Source organism: Panthera onca, chromosome X (assembly GCF_046562875.1).
Source record: "Panthera onca isolate mPanOnc1 chromosome X, mPanOnc1 haplotype 2, whole genome shotgun sequence".
Classification (NCBI taxonomy): Eukaryota; Metazoa; Chordata; class Mammalia; order Carnivora; family Felidae; genus Panthera; species Panthera onca.
The window spans coordinates 41,738,360-41,766,279 of record NC_138357.1 but is presented as its reverse complement, the minus strand read 5'-3'; the positions used below and the strand labels follow the sequence as shown (position 1 = coordinate 41,766,279).

The 27,920-nt window shown below is 37.9% G+C and overlaps 1 protein-coding gene across 3 annotated transcripts in view; it reads right to left on the bottom strand.

The window, feature by feature from the left end:
* NUP62CL (nucleoporin 62 C-terminal like) overlaps positions 1–27,920 on the bottom strand; it is an 86,636-nt gene that overhangs the window by 46,029 nt on the left and 12,687 nt on the right. For 2 of the 3 annotated variants that reach the window (XM_081794386.1, XM_081794387.1), the window contains exons 2-3: positions 6,352–6,456; positions 4,727–4,825 (exon numbers count right to left, since the gene is read on the bottom strand). In XM_081794386.1, coding sequence (XP_081650512.1) covers positions 4,727–4,825; positions 6,352–6,409 — 157 coding nt within the window. In that variant the 5' untranslated portion in view covers positions 6,410–6,456. The remainder of the gene's footprint in view (positions 1–4,726; positions 4,826–6,351; positions 6,457–27,920) is intronic. The other variant, XM_081794388.1, reaches the window with a different exon arrangement.

Here is a 27,920-nt window from a genome sequence, read left to right as displayed (position 1 = left end):
AAAGAATAATTGCAATCTTATACAAACTCTGTACATCTATACTTTTGTACACTTACATGAATAGATCTGTGTAATTAATTCTTAGAAATGAAATTGCTGGATCAAAGGGTCAGCATGCCGTAAGTTTTAATATATCTTGCCAAACTGCCCAACCAAAAAGATTTTGCCAATTTACATTTCTATCAATAGGGGAGAGCACCTGTTTCTCTACATTATAGCCCATACTAGGCATATATCTTTGCCAGTCTAATAAATAAAAGTCTCTCAAAGTTTCATCTACAGCCCAGACCTCACTTCTATGTGTCTTTTCCTATTGCACCCCTACTAGAATTCCCAGCCCTCTCTAGATGAAATCCTCAATATACTTCATGGCCTAACTCAAATTCTTCCTTCCTGGTATTTGTCACCCACTTCTCTTCCACTCCACCATTATCCCTTGGTTTTGTGAAACTTCTATAGCACTTTTGGTTTTTCCTACACACTGAGCACTTAAAGAACAATTCACAGAAAAATGTGCCTGGTGGGACCTGAAAATGTTCTCTTTTCTTCTTTTTGGTTCTCTGTATTTTCAAATGTTCTCAGTAATTAATAGATGATGCTTCTGTAACAAGAAATTTGTTATAAAAATATATTGTAACACATGTACACAATTGTTTGTTTTACATTAGCCCTGCTTTCCCAATTAGCAGTATTTTCAGGTTAGTGGCTGTATTAGATAAATACATAAATCATGGTGCCTGCCAAAATATTCACAGCCTATACTGAGGGAAACTGGCCTACTCTGTTCCTGCTGAGGGGCCAAGCTCAGATATTCCTTCTTTATTCCAAGAATTCTGTCCTTTGCTCCTGATTCACAGTCAATTGGGACAAGGGTGGGCATCTGAAGTATGGTATCCATCCCATATACTACTGGCAGCTTATACAAGGGTCTGGCATAGAAAACTCTAGCCAAGCAAGGATAAAATAGGTCAGCATCTCATTTTCAAAAATTTATAACTATGGAAAGAATCAGACTATAGGTAGAAATATGGAAATATTTCCAAAAATATGGAAAGAATCAGACTTTAAGCAGAAATTTGGAAGTATTTCCAAAAGTGTAGAAAACATCAGACTATAGGCAGAGGCGGATTGAAAGGACCTATAGAGATCACACATGAAGTAGAATTAAGGAGTCTGAGCAAGCCAAAATTAAGAATAAGCTAAAATTGGGGTGCCTGAGTGGCTCAGTCAGTTAAGCGTCCAACTTCGGCTCAGGTCACGATCTCGTGGTTCATGAGTTCAAGCCCCGCATCAGGCTCCATGCTGGCAGCTCAGAGCCTGGAACCTGCTTTGGATTCTGTGTCTCCCTCTCTCTCTCTGCCCTCCCATGCTCGTGCTCTGTCGCCCTCTCTCTCTCAAAAATAAACATTAAAAAATATTAAAAGGATAAGCTAAAATTGTAAGGTATAAAAAGAGGTAAGGAAACCAATGGAAAGTTTAAAAAAGTAAGGGTAGACTAAGGGAGAAGAGCTGAATTATGTTTATGCAACAGATTCAGGAGGTCCCTAAAAGTTGCCTTTAGAACAACTCTTAAATTCTGATTTCTTTCAAGTTCAGTGCCAGGACAATACCTGTGTTAGATTTCTAAAAGATTCCATTTCCCTTTTGGCCACAAGAATCCTTAAAATAATTTCCCCATTTTTTGTGTTAGCCTTTCTGAGGGTGGAATGAACACCACAAGGAAAGACCATATCCAGTCACAAAGGATCCCTGGGGTCACTTATCACTCCAAACACTTGAGAAGATTACAAACTGGATCCCATGTGGCATTATTTACAATCATATGTCATCATAATTTTCACTTGAGAATAAAAATCTTATCTGAAAAGAAATCCTTCCCCAGAAATACTGAAACTTAATGACACTATCAAGACCCCTCCTGTATTGATTAGTTCAAACAGAAAAACAGAAAAGCAATTAAGAAAAAGAAAGAGTCCTTCTTATAAAGCTTTTCTTCACCCAAAGATTTTTTTTCAAAAAAAGTAGTAATCTGTTTTGGGGCACCTGGGTGGCTCAGTCGGTGAAGTGTCTGGCCTCAGCTCAGGTCATGATCTCACGGTTTGTGGGTTCAAGCCCCACGTCGGGCTCTGTGCTGACAGCCTACTTCAGATTCTTTGTCTCCCTTTTTCTCTGCCCCTTCCCTGCTCATGCTGTCTCTCTCTCTCTCAAAAAAAATAAATAAGCATTAAAGAAAGTAATCTGTATTTCCTGACATGGACAGATGTGCAAAGATGATATATAAGAAAAATAATTGTAGGATTATGTGTGTGTGTGCATAATTATCCCATTTTTGCAAAACAAATAAATTCAATGTGTGTTTGTATGTGTTTGGAAAAAAAGGCTGGAAAGATAAATACCAAACTATCCTTTCTAGAGACAGTGATATATGTACACACAACACACACACACACACACACACACACGCACATCCGTGTGTGTGTATGATTTTTATAAAAAGAAAAGCAAGCATCATCACTACCAAAATATCTGCACAAAGATGTTGAGTGATACCTTCAGGAAATTAATACCTGTCAGCCTAAACATAAAAGCATCCTGAGTCACAAAAAAAATGGTATGATTATTTTAACCTTTTAAGACAGTATTTATCTTTGTTCCTTAGCTTTTATGGTATTTTAAAAAGGTATAAATTAGCTCTGGCATAGAAGATAATACTCAAATGCCAACAGTATTTCAATTCATACACAAAAAAGCAATGGATTTGAGAATGAAAGTTCCATCACAGTCTGATTTTGTAGGTTATGACTTTGGTCTAAACTAAATGCAGCCATCTTTACATTATCTGTGTAGTAAAAGGGAAGCACAGTTCTATAAATACTAAGACATAACTGCCTATCACATTTGTATTTAAATAAATCTCATTCTGATGTTCTTAAAGATGGTTATATAAAATAGTGAAAAGATCCTTTAAAACATCCTACTATCTGATTTTCCTATCCAAACAAACATTTTCCATACAAAAGATAAGACTGATAAAAAGCAAGCTTTCTTGGGGCACCTGGCTGGTTCAGTCAGTTGAGCATCCCACTCTTGGTTTCCGCTCAGGTCGTGGTCTCACGGTTCATGGGTTCGAGCCCCACGCTGGGCTCTGTGTGCTGACAGCATGGAGCCTGCTTGGGATTCTCTCTCACTCTGTCTCTCTCTGTCCCTCCCCTGCTCATGCTGCGTGCTGGTTTTCTCACTCTCTCTCTCTCAAAATTAAAAAAAACTTAAACAAAAGAGTTATTATTAAAAAAAAAAAGCAAGCTTCTCTTAAAACTTGCTGATTATACCTAGGGCAGAGAATAATGCCAAATGGCTATAAATTTGCAGACAGACACTTGAAAGCTGCCCTACAAGGCTGATCTGTGAGGTGAAAAGTCTGAGCAAGTAAATATGCTTGGGGAGAAGGAATGGTAAGTAGGGGGAAAAACTAACTCTGGGTTAAGGGTGTCAAGTTGAGACATCTGATGGGGAGATGGGCATGTAAGGCAATGGTAGATGCAATGGCGATAAGGGGTGGGTTAGGAGCAAAGGTACCAGTTTGCAGGAAGGAATCTGAGACCTAGCTAGGGAGGGGGTGAGTTATGGCAGGGTCCTCAAAGCGCATGCAAATTCTTATTTCAGTGACTCTACCCATGGCTGAAAGAATCAGTTCTTTGTTCAGCATTTTAAAGGGGGAAATTATGGGCTATGTTATTTGCAAATATGGTAACTTTTAAAGTTCTCAAGACACACCCTTCACAACTCTCATAGGTTAGCTAGTTGCCTAGTACACAGTAGAAACTCAGGTAGGTATCAGTCATGCAAAAGAATAAATAGATGGTGGACCTCTCTGGTTAGGAATAATTTCTTTAAATTTAAAAGAGATTGACTTTTAATTTATGCCAGGTTTGAAGAAAGAATCGTTCAGCCTCAAGTAAACTTTTAAAAAAAATTTTTTTGAATGAGCACAAGTGGGGGAGGTGCAGAAAGAGAGTGGGGACAGAGGATCTGAAGCGGGCTCCATGCTGAAAGCAGCGAGCCGGATGTGGGGCTCAAATTCATGAACTATGAGATCATGACCTGCACCACAGTTAGATGCTCAACCAACTGAGCCACCCAGGTGCACCTCAAATAAACTTTTAAAATAAGACAAGTAAAACTTTCCTAAAATGGAGTCTGACTTAAATGGTAGGTTTAAGTAGCAACTGACTCCTAGCCACCCCGCTCATTACAAGGCAACGACTGGCCAAGTTCTCTTCAACCTACAACCTAACTGGCTCCTAACTGGCAGAAATAAATTTAGGATGGAAACTCTTGTAATCAGCTTTAGGATAGGGTCAACTTTAATGCAGGTCAAAACTTAGATTAAGTTCTAGGGAAAAATAACTATCAATCTCAATCTACTGGGTCAATGTAAACACTATGATCAATAATAAAAATTCTTAAATTGAAAAGTTGACAAGAATTTGATAGCAGCTTTAAGTATGGTCATATCAAAGGACTAGTATCATCGGTATCAGATGTCTCACTACACTTTGGCAATCGTCAGTACTGGTGTACCTTTTGCATACTATGATGAAATGATCAAAACTTACTCAGATGATACTAAAAACTACAGAATGCAATGTACTTACTGCTTGTTATACAGCATACTTCCAATGAGCATCCAAACACATCACACACTCCAATAATTCTAAAATCTTACTAGATACAGTATGAGCTCCTCCACCCATTCCAGGAAGTTTGAATCCAAATCCCAAAGTTAAACCACCAAATGCTCCATTCGAAGTTGTTGGGGAAACAACTGCAGAAAAGAACATGAAGATTACCTATTACACCTTAATTTAAAAACACTGAGTAATTTATATAGGGTCTTTTTCATCTGAAGTGTCCTTTACAAACTTTTGGCTAAACTCCAAAAACCTGTGGCTAATCCATTTATAACAAATGTTCAGAAAAGGCAAATCTATGGAGACATAAAATAGATTAGTTATCTGGGGCTGAGAGACCTTATTTGGATGATAGAAATGTTCTAAAACTGGATTACAGTTTTAGTGGTAGTTACACAATTCAGTAATCTTATTAAAATCACTGATTTGCATGCTTAAAATAGGTTAATTTTATATGTAAGTTTTACCTCATTAAAGTTAATTTTACAAACACTATGGTAGAGCTTTCTTTTCATTTTGTAGGCAAGGACATCAAAGACAGGAATGAAAACAAGCCTGTCAAAGGTCAGAGGGCAAGTCTCTGATTGAAAATCGAATTCATGCAACAACTATAAGTTCTAACCTCAGACATGGTCTTATTCACAAAATCTATCGTAGTGGAGAAGGATATTGCTTACACATATCAAAAGGCTTCCAGAATCCCAGTCATGTCTCAAAAGTGGAAGTCTACTTGGTAGAAAATACAACTCAGGTGGTAACCAGCAATTTTAACTAATGTTTACCTATGCCAACTTCACAAGAGGATAGGGATGGCAGACCACTATTTCTCACCCTGAAGTAGGCATGAGCATTTCCTGGCAAGTTTTATTCCTAGGAATGGCGACAATCTTGCTATAACAGGGCTGTGGGGGAGAGGGGTGGGGGATGGAGAGCATATTACAGCTAGGGTTACAATAACAAAGTCTAATGATAAATGTCATGGCACTGAATATATCTTGAAAGCAGAGTCAGTTTATATGGACCTGTAAAAAAAGAATTACTCAACATTTGTTATTACTGTACTAATGGAAGATACATAGCAAAGAAGTTGGGGTTACAAGATAATTAATATCCCACTTCTCAGCTCTACACATCCAGATGTTCCTCTTCAAGGAGAGAAGCCACAAGACATCACACGGTGTCAATTAAAACCGCAAACTGGTCCTTTTGTCATCTATCACTTCTGATAGGTAAAGCGTAAGGACCACAAAACTGGTCTATCTGCAAGAATACATTATAGCAAAGCTCCAACATTCATTTCCCATTTTATCTTATTCACATGGATAATAAGACTTCTTCTCTTTCAGACATACTTGGCAAAACTCCCACTCTTACTATTCCCATTAGCTTCAAGAAGTTGTTTCAAAACATTACAATGTTAATGAATTATATGCTTAAAATTATCACTTTAAGCTGGAATAATCATGTTAACATAAAATTCACAGCTAAAGCCATGACAATTGGGTTCTTAAGCAAAGCTACTATTGATATCAGCAGTTACAGATGGGTTCAAGCATAATGATAATTTATGAGATGCAAGAGATCCATAGCTTATATTGGCAAATTAAGCGAAGTTGCCTGATGCGAAATACCAGGCTTTTCTCTGCAACCAGTAACTTACATGAGAACCCAGAAGCAACAGTGGAGGTAGAAGCATCTGACACTGAAGTAAACAGCATGGTGCTTGAACGAGCAGTGGCATCAGCAGTCGATGCTGAAGCCGAACCTAAAAATCAAGTCATGAGCAGAAAAATATGTCACTGAGCAATTTTTAAAAAGCAAAACAAGGTTTTATAACAAGGTTCATTTATATGGAGAAACTGAAACAGAGCAAGGAAAATCAGATACTCTGAAATCTAATAAAATAAAACACAATAACAGCCTGATTAAAAAAATAGTTTATTAGTAATACTGAGTACAGCCAGTCTTCTAGCACCATCATAACAAAGAAATTCCACTTTATGGAAGAGGGGGAGCCTCCTCCAGAGCTGCAACATAAGAAGTCCTACGGACCTATATTCCCCAGTGAAACAACCATAACTGGTAAAAAAGAAAATAAAATGTTGAAATCTCGGGAAATTGTCCTACAGGTATACAGCAAATAAAGAACATTTACTCAAGAAAATCTGCTAAGACTCAGTAATACCAGTGAAAGTCTGGCATATGACCCACAATCCACTTCTTCTCCATCCCCATCCTCACCCTGAAGGAAGCCACACTCCAGGCAGGAGCTGCCAATAAGACTGGCCCAGGCTCCCAAACAAGAGACAAAGCATTTCATTGGGGAGGGCAAGCAGCCAGCATATCACCTCCAACGCAGATTTAATGGGTTGAAGCAGATTTAATGGGCTGAAATTCCTGGCAAGTAGAGCCAAGAGTTGAGGGACTCCCTTCCTTAGGTCAGCCCTCATTCATAGGGCAGAGGCTCTACACCAGGCACATCAAGTTGAGAATATTGGAGCCCCATCACCCTTACCCTGACTGCCTTTCCCCAGCTCACTTATAGGGCTGAGCTTCCACACCTGAAGAGATAAGCAAGATCAGAGGAAACTGTCACTGCACAGCGCCCAAAGCAATGTTTCAAAGATTCTGGCCAAGGGTAAAGGCGGCCCATAAAAAGAGAGTTCCCAAGCTATCCCCAAAAGAATTGACTTTATTTGAAAAAGAATGTGAGGAAATTCAAGCCAAAAGATTCTCTCTCTCAAAAAAAATTTTTAATTAAGAGGAAGCAAGTACCTTCAGGAGACCAAGATTTAGGCTGTAGACTAGTTTACCAGAGGTAACTAGGGAAAGAGAAGGTTGAAGAGGCCTCCTCCTGAGATCAGAAGAATTAATACTCATACATGCTACACCTTGGATGAATCTTGAAAATAGTAACCTAAGTGAAAGGAGCCAGACACAAAAGGCCACATAATGTATGATTCCATTTATATGAAATGTCCAGAATAGGCAAATCCATAGAGAGAAAGTAGACTAGTGGATGCCAAGAGCTAGGAGGAGGGGGTAATAAGGTCTGACTGCTAATGGGTACCCGGTTTGTTTGGGGGGTGATGAAAATATTCTGTAATTACATAGTGGTAATGGTTGCACACTCAATGAATATATTTTAGAAACGTTGAATTTAATACTTTAAAAGGGTGAATTTTAAGATATGTGAATTATACTTCAATTATGCTATAAAAAAGGATCCTCTCAATAGAAGCAGAAAAAGCATTTGAGAAAATCGAACACAGCTTCATGATGCAAGGTTCAACAAACTAGGAAGAGAAGGGAATTTCTTTAACATGATAAAGAGCATTCATGAAAAACCCACAGCTAATATCATATTTAATGGTGAAAGACTGCATACTTTCCCACTATCATGAAGAACAAACTAAGGATGTCTGCTCTTACCAACAATACATTGGAAGTTCTAGCCGGGACAATTAGGCAAGAAAACAAAATAAATGGCATCCAGATCAAAAAAAAAAGAAATAGACCTATATCTATTTACGGGTGACATGATCATGATTACAGAAAATTCTAAAGGAGCCACAAACAAAATCTATTAGAACAATAAACAAGTTCAGCAAATCTGCAGGAATCAAGATCAACATAGAAAAATGAATTACAGGGGCACCTGGGTGGTTCAGTCGGTTAAGCATCTGACTTTGGCTCAGGTCATGATCTCATGGCTCATGAGTTCAAGCCCCATGTCAGGCTCTATGCTGCAGACAGCTCAGAGCCTGCAGCCTGTTTCAGATTCAGTGTCTCCCTTCTCTCTCTGCCCTCCCCCACTAACACTCTGTCTCTCTCTCTCAAAAATAAATAAACATTAAAAAAATTTTAAAAAAGAAAAGTGAATTCCAATTCTATATACTAGCAATGAACAATCCACAAATGAAATTAAGAATGCAATTCCACTTATAATCACTCAAAAAATACTTAGGAACATATCTAACAAAAGAAGTACAAGACTTATACCCAGGAAAAGATAAAACATCATTGTAAGAAATTAAAGACATCCTAAATAAATGGAAAGATCTCAGGTTTGTGGATCAGAAGATTTAGTATTGTTAAGATGATGTAGTAGACAGAAAAATGGTCCCCAACCATAGCCACATCCTAATACCCAGGGCCTACAGACATATTACCTTACATGACAAAAAGGTCTTTATAGACGTGATTAAGGTTTAGTACCTTGAGATAGGGAGATTATCCTGGATTATCCAGGTAAGCAAAATCTAATGACATAAATCCTTAAAAATAGAGATTATTTCCAGGCTGTGGGCAGTGGGAGATGTGACTACAAAAGAATGGTCAGAAAGATGCAAAGTTGCTGATCCAAATGGCCATCTAACACATGAAAACAAATTCACTGTCATTAGTCATTGGGGTATTGAAAATCAAAACCACAATAAGATTCCACTTCAAATGGACTAAAATGGCTATAAATCAAAAAGTCAGATAAAATCAAGTGTCGGTGAGGATGAGGAGAAATTGGAAACCTTATACAATGCTGGTGGGGATGTAAAATGGTACAGCCACTCTGGAAAGCTGCCTCACACTTCTTCAATGTGTTAAGCATAGACTTACCATATGACCTAGTAATTCCATTCCTAGGTATCTACACAAAAGAAATGAAAACATATATCCACACAAAAACATGTATGTGAATGTTCATAGCAGCATTTTTCATAATTGGCAAAATGTGGAAACAACACAAATGAACATCAACTGATGAATGGATGAATAAAATATGGTAAATCCATACAATGGAATTTTATTTGGCCATAAAAAGGAAAAGGAGCACTGATATATGCTAAAACATGGATGAGCCCTTAAAAATTTATGCTGAGTAAAAGAAGCTAATCGCAAAAGATCACATATTTTATGATTGCTTTTGTATGAAATGTCCAGAATAGGGGAATCTAGAGCCAGAAAGCAGATTAGTGGTTGTCAGGGACTGGCAGAAGGGAGGAATGGATAGCGTCTGCTCATGGGTATATAGTTTCTTTAAAGGGTGATGAAAATATTCTAAAACTGCGGTAATGACTGCACAACGCAGTAAATATACGAAAAAGTAATCAATTGTACATTTTAAATGGGTAAATTACACAGCATGTGAATTACATAATAATAAAACTGTGAAAAAATAATAAAGTCTGGGATAGTTTCAGAAAACAGATTACCTGCCTCTTGCTTTAAAATTTCAAATAAAAATAAATAAAATAAAATTTCAGATAAAAAAGTATATAAAAAATAAAGCTAGGGCGCCTGGTGGCTCAGTCAGTTAAGTGGCCGACTTCAGCTCAGGTCATGATCTTGCGGTCTGTGAGTTCGAGCCCTGCATCGATCGGGCTCTGTGCTGGCAGGCAGCTCAGAGCCTGGAGCCTGCTTCTCTCTCTCTGCCCTTCCCCTGCTTGCTCTCTGTCTCTCTCTCTCTCAAGTATAATAAACATTAAAAAAATTAAGAAAAAATAAAGCTAAAGAAATTAAGTACATAAAGACACAAATGAAATTCACTGGTTAACCAAAAACAAAGTTTTATCTTTTTCATCCTCATTCTAGATCATTGTACATGGCACATTGTAGTAAGTGCTCAATTAACGCTTCTGCTGAACTGAACTCACTTTTTCCAGATTCCAATATACAATTACACACATTCTATTTCCTCTTCAAAAGGAGAAAGTACTCAATAAGTAACTGTACTTGAGTCTGTTGTTGCCTACATCCAACTGTTGAGCAACTCATGGCAATATATAGCATAAGATCCTGCTATCCAAAAGATCTAGCGCCTTTGAGGGTGAAGAGGACAGGGAGATGCTGGGGAGGAATTGGGAACATTACCACATACCTTTGACTATTTAAAATGTGTACTGTGGAAAATCCCCATGTTTCATTTAAAAAAATTTTTTTTAACGTTTACTTATTTTTGAGACAGAGAGAGACAGAGCATGAACGGGGGAGGGTCAGAGAGAGGGAGACACAGAATCTGAAGCAGGCTCCAGGCTCAGCTGTCAGCACAGAGCCCGACGCGGGGCTCGAATTCCCGGACCGCGAGATCATGACCTGAGCCGAAGTCGGCCGCTTAACCGACTGAGCCACCCAGGCGCCCCCCCATGTTTCATTTAGAAGAAGCACGCATATAGTATACTTTTAAAGAGATGATCAATTTTACAGCAAAGGAGTTTTAATATTTATAATTCATTACCAACAGGTGAGGCTAAATTTTTATTATGAGCTTAATGGCTACTTTAATTTCCTCATTTGAAATTGCCCATTCATGTCATCTACTCATTTTCTCATTAAGACTATTGTCTTATTATTGAAGTGTGTATCAAGGCTATTTAGTCAAGTGTTGCAAAAATTTCCCAGCCCCAGTTTGTCATTTGTTTCTTGATTTTGTTTTTGTTTTTTATGTATTCAAATATTTCCATCATGTTTTTTCCTTTATGGTTTATATCTCCATATTATGTTTCAAAAGGCTTTCCCTCTTAAACATATAAAAGGTGTTCAACCTCACTTTTATTTTTTATTTTTTCAATGTTTATTTATTTTTGAAAGAAAGAGAGAGAGAGAGGCAGAGCATGAGCAGGGGAGGAGCAGAGAGAGAGGGAGACACAGAATCTGAAACAGGCTCCAGGCTCTGAGCTGTTATCACAGAGCCCGACACCGGGCTTGAAGGAACTCACAAACCGTGAGATCATGACCCGAGCCGAAGCTGGATGCTCAACTGACTGAGCCACCCAGGTGCCCCATCAACCTCATTTTTAGGAGAAAATCACAAATTATAACTATTGAGAACAATTTCACCAGACAGATGGGAAGAAATTAAAAAAAAAAAACCTAGTAATACACTCTGTTAAGGACACTGTGGACAAACAAGCAGGCTCTGAGGTTCCTAATGGGGGTGTAAATTGGTATAACCCCTATGGAAAACAATCGGTCAATTTTTTTGTGTTTTTGTTTTTTTAATTTTTTTAAATGTTTATTTATTTTTGAGAGACACAGAGAGACAGAGTGCAAGCAAGGGAGGGGCAGAAAGAGAGAGAAACATAGAACCCGAAGCAGGCTCAAGGCTGTGAGCTGTCAGCACAGAGCCCCACGTGGGGCTCGAACTCACAAACCATGAGATCATGACCCAAGCCAAAGTTGGATGCCTAACCAACTGAGCCACCCAGGCGCCCCAACAAGTGGCCAATGTTTTGAAAATTCCAAATGAATCTATCTTTTGAACCAATAATACTTCTCAAAATTTATCTGCAAAGATGTACTTGCATACCTGTAAAATGACATGTAAAGTGATAGCCATTTCATCCACTGTATTAGCAAATGAAGAAACAACCTATATGCCCATCAGCAAGGGACTAAATAAATTATAGCACATCTAGACCATGGAATTCTATGATGCTACAAAAAATACTGAGAGAGGAGCACCCTCAGTCAGTTAAGCATCTGCTTCTTGGTTTAGGCTCAGGTCCTGATCTCATGGTTTGTGAGTTTGAGCCCCACGTCAGGCTCTGTACTGACAGCAAAGAATCTGCTTGCGATTCTCTCTCTCTCTCTCTCTGCCCCTCCCCAACGTGTGCATGTGCACTCTCTCTCTCTCAAAATAAATAAACAAAAACTTAAAAAAAAAATACTGAGGGAGCTATCCATACACTGATTGATGTGAAAAGATCCCCAAAATGTTTAAAGTAAGTGTATAAAGTTTATAAGTTTAAAAAGGAAGGCATAGAACACTGTGTATACTATCATTTATGTAGAAAAAATAAAGGTAGAGGGCTAAGAATATATTTGTTTATTTGCTAGCAAATCCATGAATAAATTCTGAAAGGATATATACAATTACAGTGGTCAGCTGAATCCAGGGAGTAGAGGAGGTGGGGGTAATACAGGGAAGATGGGCGACTATTTATAGTCTTCTTTTTGAACCATTTGCCTGAACATACTACATATTTTTAAATTATACATAAATAAAAGTCCTTTCCCCAACGCAAGAAATACTGTTTACATATGAAGGGGCGGGCCTACGCCGGCCGACTCCATCTTGTTCTGTGTCCTCCACCTTGAGTGACTATGTCCCCGACATGGCCCCTTTTCCGGGAAAATCGCAGAAACCTCAGACCACGCCTCCTCCCGCTCATCCGCTCACCCGTTCAAACTTCCTGATCAAAACACGCCCAGCGACCTGCGTAACAGGACTCCGACCCTTCCCCAGCCAATCAGCTGAGGCCACAGCCATTACCAACTGCCCCTAGACCCGTATAAAACCTTTGTGCTTTTGAAACTCGCTCTCTCTCCCCGGTATCTCACCGCCGCGTCGGTACAGGTAGGGGACTGAGCTCGAGCTAGCTCGAATAAAGGCTCTTTTGCTTTTGCATCGGACTCGGCTCCCTGGTGGTCTTTGGGGATCACGAATTCTGGGCATAACACATATTGTCATATTTATATCTGCGTTTTTTAAATGTTTCTGATTTCATTTTCTACCTTTAATTCACCTAGTATTTCTTTTGGTTGATCTTGTTAAAAAAAAAACCAACAACAAAATTCAACAGAGTAAATCTGAAGATCTAACTGACTTTATTAAATGATTCATGAATCAGGCAGTATCTCATCTAGCTCGTGGGAATTATACAAAATAATTTTTTTGTTTTTTATACCAAGAAGGGTGTGTCAAGAAAGTTATAAGCAAAAGAAAAGAAAGAATTGTTTCAGGCAGGATCACCTTCTTTTAGGGGGAATTGCAGGGGATCTTATTATGCAGATGACCTCATCTTCTTTTGGGGGATGTAGAGGGCCCAAGTGACAGATAACCTCATCAGTGCTTATCAGAAAATTCCTGACTGACCAGTTAAGACTTAATATTTCTGGGGGAGGTTGAAACAGCAGTTAGATTAGGTATTAAGCCCTGGCTTATTGATTTGGGGTCTTAACCTAAGTGACACCATTTTGGACCTGTGGTTTTCTTTTCAACAATCTTTTTAGGCAAAAAATCCCCCAAATCACCTGGCTAGTCAGGTACTGCAATTCATTTACTCACTACCCCATCCTCTCTCCCCACAGATTTGAAAATGTCTTCATACACCCAGATTTATTTCTATACTTTAAAATTTTTCACTAATTTTTCTATCACTGTTCCACAAGAAAATTTCAATTATAGCACTAGAAGTCATGTGCTTTTATATTACACAATGTTTTAAATTTACAGGAAGAGAATAAACTTAACATACATTTTCATGTATTTTCCTACAAGTACTCCATCATTACTTTTCCTTAAAAAACAAAAGACTTGACTAGTCTCATGCATTTATTCCCCCATTTAAACTTTAGACTCTAGTCAAGTCCCTCTTTCCTTTCCCTCCCTCCAAATTTCTATTTTAAAAATCCCAATTTGGGAGTCATTTGTCCCCCACCACAGGAAACCACAACATCATTATAGTTTCAACCTATTCCAGAAAGGTGACCTTTTAAAAATCAATCTGAAATTTCCTGATCAGTACTAGGGAGGTAATCTGCAGGATAAAAAACAAACAAACAAAAAAACCCTGCTGTTCCCTTGCAGCCCCCTTGCAGCCGAAAGACACACACGCAGCCAGAAACAATCCTCTCTTTTCTTTTGCTAATAACTTCTTGCCCCACCCTCCTTCCCATAAAAACCTTCCATTTTGTAGAATTTCGTGAAAAATCTCTCTACTTGCTAGATGGGATGTTGCCCAATTCATGAATCGCTTAAAATGCCAATTACCTCTTCAAATTTTACTCGGTTGAGTTTTGTTTTTTAACAATTCCCATTGTGGTTTTATAAGAATTACATTAAATGTGTAGGTTAATTTGGAGATACATGACATTTTTATATATCGAGTCTATGCATTCAGTGGGTCTCTTCACTTATTCATGTCTTCTATTATATTCCTCAGTAGAATTTTGGAGTTATCTTCAAATAGGTAATGCACATTTCAAATGTTTATTGCTGGGCATTTTGAATTTTTGGTTGAAATTGTTAATGGGACCTTTTCCCATTATATGTATTTCCCAACTACTATTGCTTAAACATGGGAACACTATTGAGTTTTGTATTTACACCTGGACATATTACTGAAACTTCTTCACTAGTACTAATTTAAATTGCACTTGATATATGCCAATATTTTAAAATCCTAATCTTTTGTCTCAGGTACTGGCATAATTTCAGGGCCTGACCTTAAATCACATACCCAGAGGTAACTAAGGAAGAAAATACCATCTAATATGATTTGCTTTTAAGTTATAGGAGTCCTACTCTTAAATAAAAAAGGATTTAAGAGACAGTCTTATTTTCCTAATCATAGAACTAGAGCAGGGTTTTTCAACGTGGCATCACTGACATTTGGGGCCAGGTAATTCTTCATTGTGGAATACTAGCCCATGCTGAGATATAATAAGAAACGTACAGAGGTGCCTGGGTGGCTCTGTTGGTTGAGCATCCAACTCTCGATTTCAGCTCAGGTCATGATCTGTTGGTTCCAGCCCTGCATCAGGCTCTGTGCTGACAGCGCTGAGCCTGCTTGGGATTCTCTCTTTCTTCCTCTCTCTGTGCTGCATCCCCCACCCCTACCCCCGCTCACGTGCTCTCTCAAAATAAATTAAATAAACATTTTTTAAAAAAATGTACATTTGGTCTGTGTCCCCTTTCCTGGACAGATCCTAAAACCCTTGTAATTTCCTAAGTGATGAAAGTGATAGAAACATCTTTCGTTATAATATTTGGTTTTTGTCCCCAGTTCATGAAATAGCTCCAGAAGTAATATAGGTGAAAGGACCCCCTGGTTATTTATTACCAGGCCTATACAACTACACTTGATTTACATTAATGAGGTGAACTTTATTTTATTTTATTTTTATTTTTTAATGTTTATTTATTTTTGAGAGAGACAAAGTGTGAGTGGGGGAGGAGCAGAAAGAGAGGGAGACACAGAATCGGAAGCAGGATCCAGGCTCTGAGTTGTCAGCACAGAGCCCGACGCTGGGCTGGGACCCACGAACTCTGAGATCATGACCTGAGCTGAAGTCAGATGCTAAAGCAACTGAACCACCCAGGTGTCCCTTAATAAGGTGAACTTTAAAGAGCCCTGAATGATGAGCAGCTGGTTGCCAGAGAAACCAACCAACTGACTGCAGTGTTAGAACTTTTACCCCACCTTCTCACCTCCGGAAATGGGAGGGGCTGAAGATGGAGTTCAATCATCATTGGCTGATAACTGAATCAATCACGCCTACATAATAGAACTTCCATTGAAACCCTAAATGAAGGGGTATGGAGATATTCCAAGTTAGTGAACACATGGAGGTTGCTAAAAGGGTGACAACACCTGGAGAAGACAAGGAAGATCTGGGCCGCGCCCCCATTCCTCCCCCTATTTCCTATGTTGTATCATTTATAATAAACCAGTAACTGTAAGTAAAGTGTTTTCCAGTGTTCTGTGAGCTGTTCTAGCAAATTATCAACCCAAGGAGGGAGTCATGGGAATCTCCAACTTCTAGGCAGTAGGTCAGAAATACACGTGACAACCTAGGACTCACAATTGGAATCTGAGGTAGTGGTCAGTTCCGTGGGACTGAGCCCTTGAAATATTTGATCTGTGATAACTCCAGGTAATGAGTATCATAACTGAATGTAGGGAACCCAGCTGGTGTCCAGAGAGTTGGAGAATTCGTTGGTGTGGGAAGAACTCCCCCCCCCCCCCATATTTGGTGTCAGAAGTGTTGAGTGTAGGGGGCACGAGATTTTCTTTTATGTGCCCTGCAGGATATTTTGCAGTGTGACTCTGAATAAAGGAAACCTCATTTAAAATGGGGTTGGGAGGCCAGAAGAGGGAGCTCTCACACCATACCACTCGCAGCCCTTTGCAGGCCCAATAGGAAAAAGACTGTTTTACTAAGCCAGCAGAAGGAAGATCTTCTCCTTGCTTGGCAACAGCCCAGCCAATGAGAGACTGTCACAACACAGCCAAAGAAAAGCCACTACACTTCAAACACGCAATTTACTTCAGTGGACTTCTTGTTTACAACAGTCCCTCCCAACTCCCCCCTTTTCTCTAAAAGAGCTTTTTTCTCCTTTGTTCTCCAGACTTGCCTATGGTTTTGCTGTAGCCTGCTTGTCCCAAATTGCAATTCCTCCTCTATTCAAACAAACCCATTTTGCTAGCAAAATAACTGGCTCTTTTATTTTCAAGGTCAATCAAGGTCAAAAGCAGCATCCCTGGGCTCTACCCACTAGGTGCCAGTAGTACCTCCCCAGTCTCAACAACCAAAAATGTCTTCGGGCATTGCCAAATATCCCCTAGGAGAGGGGACAAGTCATCTCCAGCTGAGAACCACTGGACTAGAGGAAGGGTTCAATATAATTTTCTCCATCCAGTGCTATAAGGATACCCAAACCAGCCTTAATTCCTTGATATTTAAGAAACATAAGAAAATGCCAACTATTTTAACCAGTTGTTGGCCATAGAAAATAGCCAAGAATGTTTTCAACAGAATTGGGAAAGGTAGACTTATGCTACAAGATAGCAGGGCCTGCTACAATAACTAAAATGGTGATATTAGAACAATAAAGGGCAAATCAATAGAACATAATAGGAAGTCCAGAAGCAGAACTAATCATATATAATAATTTGCTGTATGTGGAAGTCAGCATCTCAAATCAATAGGAAAAGAATGGCTATTTAATGAAATATAATGGTTGAACTCACTAATCACTTAGAAAAAAAATAAGATTCCTAAAAATATAAACTGTAATAAAACTACAAAATTTAAGGATCTTGAGATGGAAAAGGCCTATTTGTCCAGAGAGAGGAACTCAGAAGAATAAGAGATGTGGCAATATACAAATTAAATTCTTTGGGACTTCCTTTCCAGGAAAATGGGATGCAGGTCCTTTTCCTTACTCAAGTAAAAACCACTTATTCAACTAAATATTATATATGAAACAAACATAAGAAGACCCTAAAAAGTGGTGAGAAGAAGGCAAACCAGAAAAGGATCCTGAGACCCAAGGAATGATATGATGGTGAGTTCCACAGGTTTTCTTTTTGCCTTGTATTTCCCAGGCTTGGAGTTGAATAGGCTAGCAGCCCAGAAATACCAATGGATATAGACCACTCCCCACTCCCCACATAAAAGCCCCAATAAAAGCCTGCTCTGTAGACGAAAGACAAGGAAAGGGGCAGACTAATAAGACAGAAATCTTTTAGACAATAACCACTCTAGTATAACCAAACGCCACACAAAAAACTGTGGCCCTACTTCCTACCTATCCTAGCAAACACTAAGTGAGGAGCCTAAACTTCTACCCACGTGAGACTGTAATGAGGTGTCCCAATAGCTGTGCCAGAACGGTATCAGAGAAGGTCAAGTAGGGAGCCAGGTTCTTCATCTCTGCCAGCAGTTTGTGAACCCTCTCCTCACAGTGACATGGCAGGATGTTCCACCATTGCCCACCAGTAATTAGGAGACCCCTGCCTTGGGCAGCAATGGAGACCAACAGGGAAAATGAAGTTTTACTCCCACCTTATGGTAACGAAGCAGCACCCCTCTATTCCCCTGTTAGAGCAATGTCAAATAAAACCAGTTAAAGCAAAGAAAAAGAAAAGTCTTAAATCAGATTCAGTGTCTCATAACATAATATGAAAATGTCCAGGTTTCAATTAAACACCCATCCTACCAAGAATGAGGAAGGTCTCAAACTGAATGAAAAATGACATTGGCAAGATGACAGAAACGTTAGAATTAATGATCAAAGATTTGAAAGCATCCATGATAAAAATGCATCAACAAGAAATTATAAACACACTTGAAACATGAGAAAAAATAGCCTTACCCAAGAGAAAGAAAAGAAAAAGAAATGAAAGTAAAACCTCAACAAATAAAAAGAAGATATAAAGAACTGAACGGAAAGTTGAGAACTGAAAAAGACAATAACCAAAACGCAAACTTAAGCGGAAGGATTTGAGAGCAGAGACAGGAACCAGTGAAATGGAGGCTAGGACGATAGAAGTCTACACCAAGACATATAAAATCACTACACTTCGGAAAACTAAAGACAAAAAAAAAGTCTTTAAAGCAGCAAGAGAAAAACAGCATCTAATTTATAGGGGGAAACCTATTTAAATGATAGATTTCTCATCAGAAACCATGGAGGCAAGAGGGAAGTATAACTGTATTTTTCAAGTGCTGAAAGAAAAGAACTGCCAACCCAGAATCCAATCCTACAGCTAGTGAAAATATCCTCCAGGAATGAATAGGAAATGAAGATATTAAGAGGAAAACTCAAGAGAATTTGTTGCCAACAGACCACCTTAAATGAACAGCTACAGAAGTCCTCTAAACAGAAAGGAAATGACAACAGAAGGAATCTTGGAACTTCAGGAAGGAAGAAACAACAAATAGAGCAAAAATATGGGCAAATACAATTGGTTTTCCTGTTTGTTGTAAGTTTTAAAAATTATGTTTGATGGTTAATAATTATAACCCGGCCTGATGTGGTTCTAAAAGCATGTAGATAGAATAATTTAAGACAATTACATTACAAATAGGGGTGGGTTAAGGGACATACAGGGAGAAAGGTTTCTATACCTTGAACAGGTAAAATAACAGACTATTATACATATATATGTACTACCTAGAGCAACCAATAAAAAATCTATACAAAGAGGAACTCTCAAAAATACTATAGGGGCGCCTGGGTGGCTCGGTCGGTTAAGTGTCCGACTTCGGCTCAGGTCATGATCTCACGGTCCGTGAGTTCGAGCCCCGCGTCGGGCTCTGTGCTGACAGCTCAGAGCCTGGAGCCTGTTTCAGATTTTGTGTCTCCGTCTCTCTCTGCCCCTCCCCTGTTCATGCTCTGTCTCTGTCTCAAAAATAAATAAACGTTAAAAAAAAAATACTATAGTTGGGGTGCCTGGGTGGCTCAGTTAGTTCAGTGTCCCAATTCAGCTCAGGTCATGATCTCACGGTCCATGAGTTTGAGCCCCATGTCAGCCTCTGTGCTGACAGCTCAGAGCCTGGAGACTGCCTTGGATTTTGTGTCTCCCTCTCTCTCCACCACTCCCCTGCTCATGTTCGTTCTCTCTCTCTCTCTCAAAAATAAAATAAAACATTAAAAAAATACTTAAACCGAAATGGAATTCTACATGTTCAAGTAATCAATAAGAAGGCAGGAAACAGAAAACAGGAGAATGAAAAATACAAACAAAACAAAAAATAAAATGGCAGACTTAAGACCTAACATAGCAATAATTATGGAAAATGTAAACGGTCTAAATAAGCTGATTAAAAGTGAGACTGACAGAGGGTATTAAAAAACCATGACCGACCTGTATGTTGTCTATAAGAAGCTCACTTCAAAAATAATGATAGAGGCAGGTTGAGAATAAAAAGATGGAAAAAAGATACTATACAACAATAAGTAGAAATGTATATATTATTATCAGATAAAGTAGACTTCAGAGGAAAAAAATTACCAGAAGGGCATAATTACATAATGATGTTACATAAAGAGCCAATCCCCCAATAAGTCTTAGCAATAGTATGTATATGTACTAACAACAGAGCTTCAAAATATGTGAATCAAAAACTGATAAAAGTGAAAGAAGAAATAAACAAATCCACTATTCCAGTTAAAGACACACCCCTCTCTTACCAATTGATAGAACAACTAGACATAAAATCAGCAAGGATACAGAACTCATCAAAACCATTAACCATCAAAATCCAATTGTCCTTTATAGAACACTTCGCCCAACAAAACGGAATACACGTTCTTTTCAAGTGCCCCTGGAACATCTACCAAGATAGATTTTGTACGGGGCCATAAAACAAACTTCAACTAATTCAAAATAATAAAAATGATACAGTATATTCTCCAACTACAATGGAAAGGGACCAGAAATCAAAAACAGAAAAACAACAGGAAAATGTCCAAACATTTGTAAACTAAACACATACTGAAATAACTCATGGGCCAAAGAGGAAGTCTCAACAAAAATAAGAATTACACCAAAGTAAATGAAAATGAAAATATACCCTACCAAAATTCGTAGGATGTAGTTAAAGTAGTGCTAGCAGGGAAATTTATAGCAGTAAATGTACACATTAGAAAAGAAGATGTACGGCATGGTGACTGTAGTTAATACTGTATTGTATATTTGAAAGTTGCTAAGAGAGTAAATCTTTAAAGTTCTCATCACAAGAAAAAAAATTATAACTGTGTATGGTGATGGATGTTAATTTAATTACTTATTGTGGTGATCATTTCAAGATATATACAAATAGCGAATCATTATATTGTATACCTGAAACTAATATGTCAATTATATTTCAATTTTAAAAATTAAAATCAGAAGAAAAGTTTCTAATCAATCATCCATGTTCCCACCTGAAAACCTACTAAAAGAGCAAAATAAACCCAAAGCAAACAGAAGAAAATAATAAAGAGCAAAAATCAATGAAATAGAAAACAAAAATAGAAAAAAAAAATCAATGACACAGAGTTGATTCCTGAAACATCAATAAAATTAACAAACCTCTACTAAGATTAAAAAAAAGGGGGCACCTGGGTACTTCAGTCGATTAAGCATCTGACTCTTGATTTCAGCTCAGGTCATGATCTCACAGTTTTTGAGTTTGAATCCTGCATCAGGCTCCGCATTGACAGCTTGGGGCCTGCCTGGGATTCTCTCTCTCTGTTCCTCCCCCTGCTTGTGCTCTCTCTATAAATAAATAATCTTTTTTTAAAAAGAGATTGAAAATGAAAACAGAGAGAAGATACAAATTACCAATAGCAGTAGTGAAACAGCTTATCATGACACACCATGTGGACATCAAAAGAATAATACTATACCCACAAATTTGATAATTTCAAAGAAATAGACCAACTGAAAACACACAAACTACCACAAATCACTAATAAGAAATAGATAATTTGGAATTCATAATTTTAAAACTCCTAAAAAACAAATCTCCAGGTCCAGATGGTTTCACTGGAGAATTCTACCAAATATTTAAAGAAGAATTTCTTTCAGAAAACAAAACAGGAGAAACACTTCCTGACCTAATTTATAAAGCCAGTATCATACCCTGACCAAAACCAGACAGACGATACGAAAAAAGAAAACTGCACATCACGTTCTCTTATGAATATGAATGAATCGAAAAAAATCAAACAAAATATAAACAAATAGAATTCAGCAATATATGAAAGGATTATAGACCACGACCAAGTGGGATTTATCCCAAGGATACAAAGTTGGTATAATATTTGAAAAATCAATGTGATCCACATGACCGTATCAACTAATGAAGAAAAAGCATTTACAAAATTCAATACCCAATTATGGTAAAAGTCTCAAAAAAATAGGAATAGATGGGAACATCTTCAACTTGAGGAAGGGCATCTACCAAAAACTACAGCTAACACCATACTTAATGAGAAACTAGATGTTTCTCCCTAAGATTGGGAAAAAGAAAGGATGCTTGCTCTCATCACTCTTATCCAATGTAATATTAGAACTTCTAGCTACTACACTAAAGCAAGAGGAAAAAACCTAGATAGGAAAGGAAGAAATGAAACTGTCCCTATTTTCAGATAACATGACTGTCTTGTCTATGTAGAAAATCCTAAGAAATCTACAAAAAAACTTCCTAGAATAAGTGAGTTCAGCAATGTCAGAGGATATAAGATAAACATACGAAATCAATTGTATTTCTACATACCAGCAATAAACAAGTCAATGTGAAATTAAAAATACAGTACCATTTACAATCACTTTAAAAAAGAGAAATACTCAGGTATAAATCTAGCAATGAGAAAAAAATGCCCGTTGGACAGCACTTCTGTCTTTTGTAAAACCCTATTATCCACTGACATTTCCCAAAGCCCTATGTAAAAAGGACCCATATAATACATTACTATTTTTGAATGTTTTTTTTATCAGACTATAAAAGACATGAACAGATCGGATATACATATGACAAATAAGCACAGGAAAAGATGTTCAACATCATTAGCCCTTAGGGAAATAGAAATTAAAACCATAATGTAATATCACTATTTGCAAAAAGAGCTAAAATGAAAAATAGTGATAATACCAAATGATAGTGAAGAGCAGAGAAACTGGATCACACATGCTTGCTGAGGGGCATGTAAAATGGTATGGCCATTCTAGAAAACAGTTTGGCACTTTCTTATAAGACTGAATATACAACTACCATACGATCTAGCGATTGTACTCCTGGGCATTTAGCCAAGAGAAATGAAGACTTATGTTCACACACACAAAAACCCTATACATAAATGTTCAGAGCAGCTTCAGAAATAACAGATATCCATCCCTGGGCAAATAGTTACACAAACTGCTGTACGTCCATACCATGGAATACTATGCAGCAATAAAAATAACTGATACACACACCAATCTGGATGCATCTATGGGAAATTAAGCTGGGTGAAAAGAGCCATCCCTAAAATATCTCATTGTATGATTCCCCATTTATACAGAATTTTTGAAATGACAAAATTATAGCAACAGTTGCTTTGAAATGGCAAAATGAAGGATCCTTGTGGTGACAGGACTAGTCCATACCTTGACTGTCAGTATCAACATCCTGGTTGTGATAATGTATGATAGCTATGCAAGATGTTACCACTAGGAGAAAATGGACAAAGGGTATGTGGAATCTCTATGACTCCTTACAACTGCATGAGAATCTACAATTATGGCAAAATAAAACGCTTAATTTAAAGAAATAAAATCTTTTAATATTTATAAAACACTAAGAAAAAAATGTAAACAAATTGGGAGAAATACTTCTTACACAAATATCAAAGGGTTAAGATACCACAACTACATTATCAACAAGAAAGATAAATACCATATTAGAAAACTGAGCAAAAGGTACAATGAATTTATTCACTCTCTCTCTCACACACACACACACACACATAAATGCAATTACTCAATAAATAATTCAAAAAGAAGTCATCCTTGTTAGTAATTAAAGAAATGTAAATCAAGATAATGGTAATATTATTTCCACTATTAAGCTACCAAATTAAAAAACAAACACACAAAAGGATAATAGCCAACATATGTAACACTGCAGAGAAATGCAGATTTTCATAAAAACAACAGTGAAACTACCTTTGAGTGCCTATTATATGTCAGAGCCATATAAGAGCCATCCCTAAGATATCTAGGCATTCACCTATATGGACTTCTAGGCATTCTAGGCATTTCACCTATATGGACTTCTTGAATCCCCACAACACTATGAGGTAAGTGCTGAGTACTTATAGATGAGCAAACCAACCGGTGAGAAGTTAAAATAACTTGCCAAGGTCAAAGAACTAGTAATGAACAGAGCCAAAACTCAAAACATTTATTTCATACATTTTGAAAATAACAGATATGTATTATTTCTAATACCAAAAATTCATTTGTAAAAAATTAATGATGTCCCCCAAGGTAGTGACCAAATATTCTAGCACCATAATTATTTTAATGTTCCACTTCATCTCTTTATGTCCTACCATGCCATACCAAACAATCAAAATTGGTATTATCACTACTACAAATTATAGATAAGTTATATATTTCTATATATCTATAATTTAAAAAATATTTTTCCTTTTTGGTTGTTCCCAAAAAGCTCTGAAATTATTACTATAAATATCTAATTTAATAAAATGTGCTATAAAGTAAAATATATTAATATCTCAGTGTATTTCCCAAGTTCTCAAATATTTACATTTACAATAAAACCAAGTTTATATGGTTTATAAACCAGAACTCCTTATTAACTGTATTTTGGCTTAGCAAGACCCTAAATTCCTTCTCATTAATGTTCAATAAAGGTTAAATGTATTTTACTGAATCTTAATCATTTGGAAACTGGTAATCCACACAAAATATTTTACCATTCCCTAACCATGCCACAGAACTGACGTTGCATTATTATTTCAATATTCTCTAAACTTTTACGTCACTCCAAAAACATTTTCTTTCCTGTTTTATTGTACCTCTTGATAAGTTTCATTTCAAAAGTTTTATTTTCAAAATGGAAAACACGAATAAGAATATACTTACTAAACACAAACATTAAACAATTGATCACAACATTTCAGTATAATTCTCACTACTAAATGCAGATTTGTCTAGACTACTGGTTCCCAGAAGGTTGTAACGTTTTCCAAAACAAACATCCCTTGGTTCTAAATCTAAAACTGCAACACCAGAAGGAGCAGTTTGGATTTAATTTCTATCACATTTATCAATACCACTAAACTCCAGCAAGAGAAGTGAGCCATATTTGGATTTGAACCAATCAAAAAAGAATCTCGGGGCGCCTGGGTGGCTCAGTCGGTTAAGCCTCCAACTTTGGCTCAGGTCATGATGTCACGGTTCATGGGTCCGAGCCCCAAATCAGGCTCTGTGCTGACATCTCAGAGCCTGGAGCCTGCTTCAAATTCTGTGTCTCCCTCTCTCTGCCCCTCCCCCACTCGTGCTTGGTCTCTCTCTCTCTCTCTCTCTCTCTCTCTCTCAAAAATAAATAAACATTAAAAAAAAGAATCTCAAAATCAATCTTTTTAAAAAAAATTTATTTATTTTTGAGAGAGAGAGAATAAGCTGGGGAGGGGCAGAGAAAGAGGGAGGGAGAGAGGGGGAGAGAGAGAGAGAGAGAGAGAGAGAGAGAGAGAGAATCCCAAGCAGGCTCTGCGCTGTCAGCACAGAGCCCCATGTGGGGCTCGATCTCATGATCCATGACCTGAGCTGAAATCAAGAGTCAGACACTTAACCAACTCAGCCACCCAGGTGCCCCTGGAAATCAATCTTGAATACTGTGCTTCTCTGTTGGAGAGCGGAGTTCAAACCTTCCCTGCGGGCTCTCCACCAAGGCTGAAAGGAACAGTTGGTTGTGTAGCAACGGTTCTGCTAGGTGCTGAGCAGTAGGAGTGAGGGGTAATCCTGCAAATGCTATTGGTTGAGCTGCATTCTCCATTGCTGAGACAGTATTGAAACTGGCCCTCCCAGTCTGAGGTGTACTTTCTTTCCACTGAGGAACGAGAACCCTGTGGCAGTTGCAGACTGAGTAGCAGAGGTGGTAGCAGAGCCAAAATCAAAAGGCTGGATGCTGTCACCCAGTGTGAAGGGACACTGCTTGTTAAAGACTTAGTAAGAGTGCTGGTACCCAGCCCCAAAGCCCCTATAATCACTTGCAGGTTGTTGAAAGCAGGTGTTGCCCAGGTTTAATTTTGGTGCATTTACTCTAAACAGAAAAAGGGAAAAAAATCACATAATAATTCTCTGGCACATTAAATGGTAGCTAGATAACATAGCTCCTGTCAAATTAGGTTTTAAGTATGAACAGTTTACGAGATTTTGTTCTATACGTTTTCATCTCACTACAGAAGGAAAGATAACCAAATATTACAAGTTATTACATAACTAACAGAATTGAGGAGAATTCTAGAGAGGATACCCCAGCTTTCATTGGACCACCACATGCTACTGAAAGAAATGGCTGGATCCATCTGGATTGACATAGAAAAGGCACTAAAAGAACGCTCCCTTTAAAATTTTGAAATGCAGGAGGAAAGAATGTATAACCAAGGTCATTACAATGATCAATAGATAAAGAGAGAGAGAGAGTTAATAAGCAAGTAGCCTAATTACAAGATGATATATGTCCAAAACTCAGTGACTACCCCTCCTATGGCTCACATAAAATGAAGGGAAATCACAGATCAGAATTCAATGTGCCTTGTACCTTAAAATCTCAGATGGCTTCAATTTATAAGACTATCTTGGGAATGAGTGGCAGAATTCCAAATAGTTGACTTAGAAATGCCATACCATTTGTTTAGCCTTTCCATACTCTAAATGGAAAGTTTGTCTTTGAGAGATAATTGCCTGTGTAGCCACTAAAAGAATCAAACAGTATTGCTCTTACCCTACAGAAAACTCAGTTCCTTCTGGGGCAGAAGTTGATACAAATGGTATACCAAAGCTGAATCCTTTAGTCTGTGGAGCTGGAGCTGCGTTGCTGAATGAGAACAGGCCAGTAGAAGATGTCCTTATTTATAACTGTTTGGGATGGAGTCCCAAACTTAAACCCTCTTGGACCAGGTGTAGAGAAAGTAAACCCTGTAGCTGAAGTAGTGGCTATTATCTGCAGAGCCTAAGGTGAACATACCTATACAGGTACCGGTTCCTCCAGAATTAAATAAACCCACTTCTGACTCCAAACCCTATATGGAGGTAAGAGAGGAATGGAAGAAAACCAACTTCAGAGATCTCAATGAGACCTTCAAGTCAAGATGGTGGATAGAAGCCACACTGGAATCACTCTCACATACTCCAAACTCCTAGAAATATCAGTTAAAAGGTACTTCATAAAAACACTTTCAAAAGTACAAAGCAGACTTTTTGAAGAAAGAAGGCAATTTTTCAGGTGCCAGAAAGAGAAGGAATTCTTTTCTATAAGCAGAAGCTGAAGCTGCTTCATTAGCCCAAGGGGGAGACCTGAATGATATATGTGCCTTAACAGCTGGAAATATGCTGGATTATGGGTATGATCTGGGGCCACCAGGGTAAGGCTCCCCAATCAAAAGAGGCCTAATGAAGCTTCAATCTGGGAAAGAGATTTAAGGAAATGGAAAAGGTGATGGAAACATGCAGAAACCCCAAGCAGGTAAAGAAGATATCCATAGATAACTTAAATTCAATTCGCCTTTATGGAGTAGAAACTTTAAGCTAAAATGCTAACATAAAAACTGATTAGGAGTTCATGAAACCTTCAGGATCCAAGTAGGTGCTCATGACCTCAGGAAAGAGGTGTCCCCACTTCCTAGGTCACATAGGGTCAGAAAAAGCCCCCAGAAAATTAACTCCTAGACAAGAATTATAAAACATCCAAGAAAGCAGTCTACAGACCTGAAAAAATGACAGAATTGTCATTCAAGGAATTAGAGATAATAAAGAAATATGAATGCCACATTAAAATATGTGTTTAATATGTTTAAAGAGCTCAAGAAAGAAATAATATCCATAAAACAAACAAGTAAATGTGAAAAAGAACCAAGGAGAATCTAAGAAATGGTTATCACTATTAGAAATTAAAAGGCTCCTCAAAGTATGGAAAGAGCCCAAATGTCCATCAATGGATGAATAA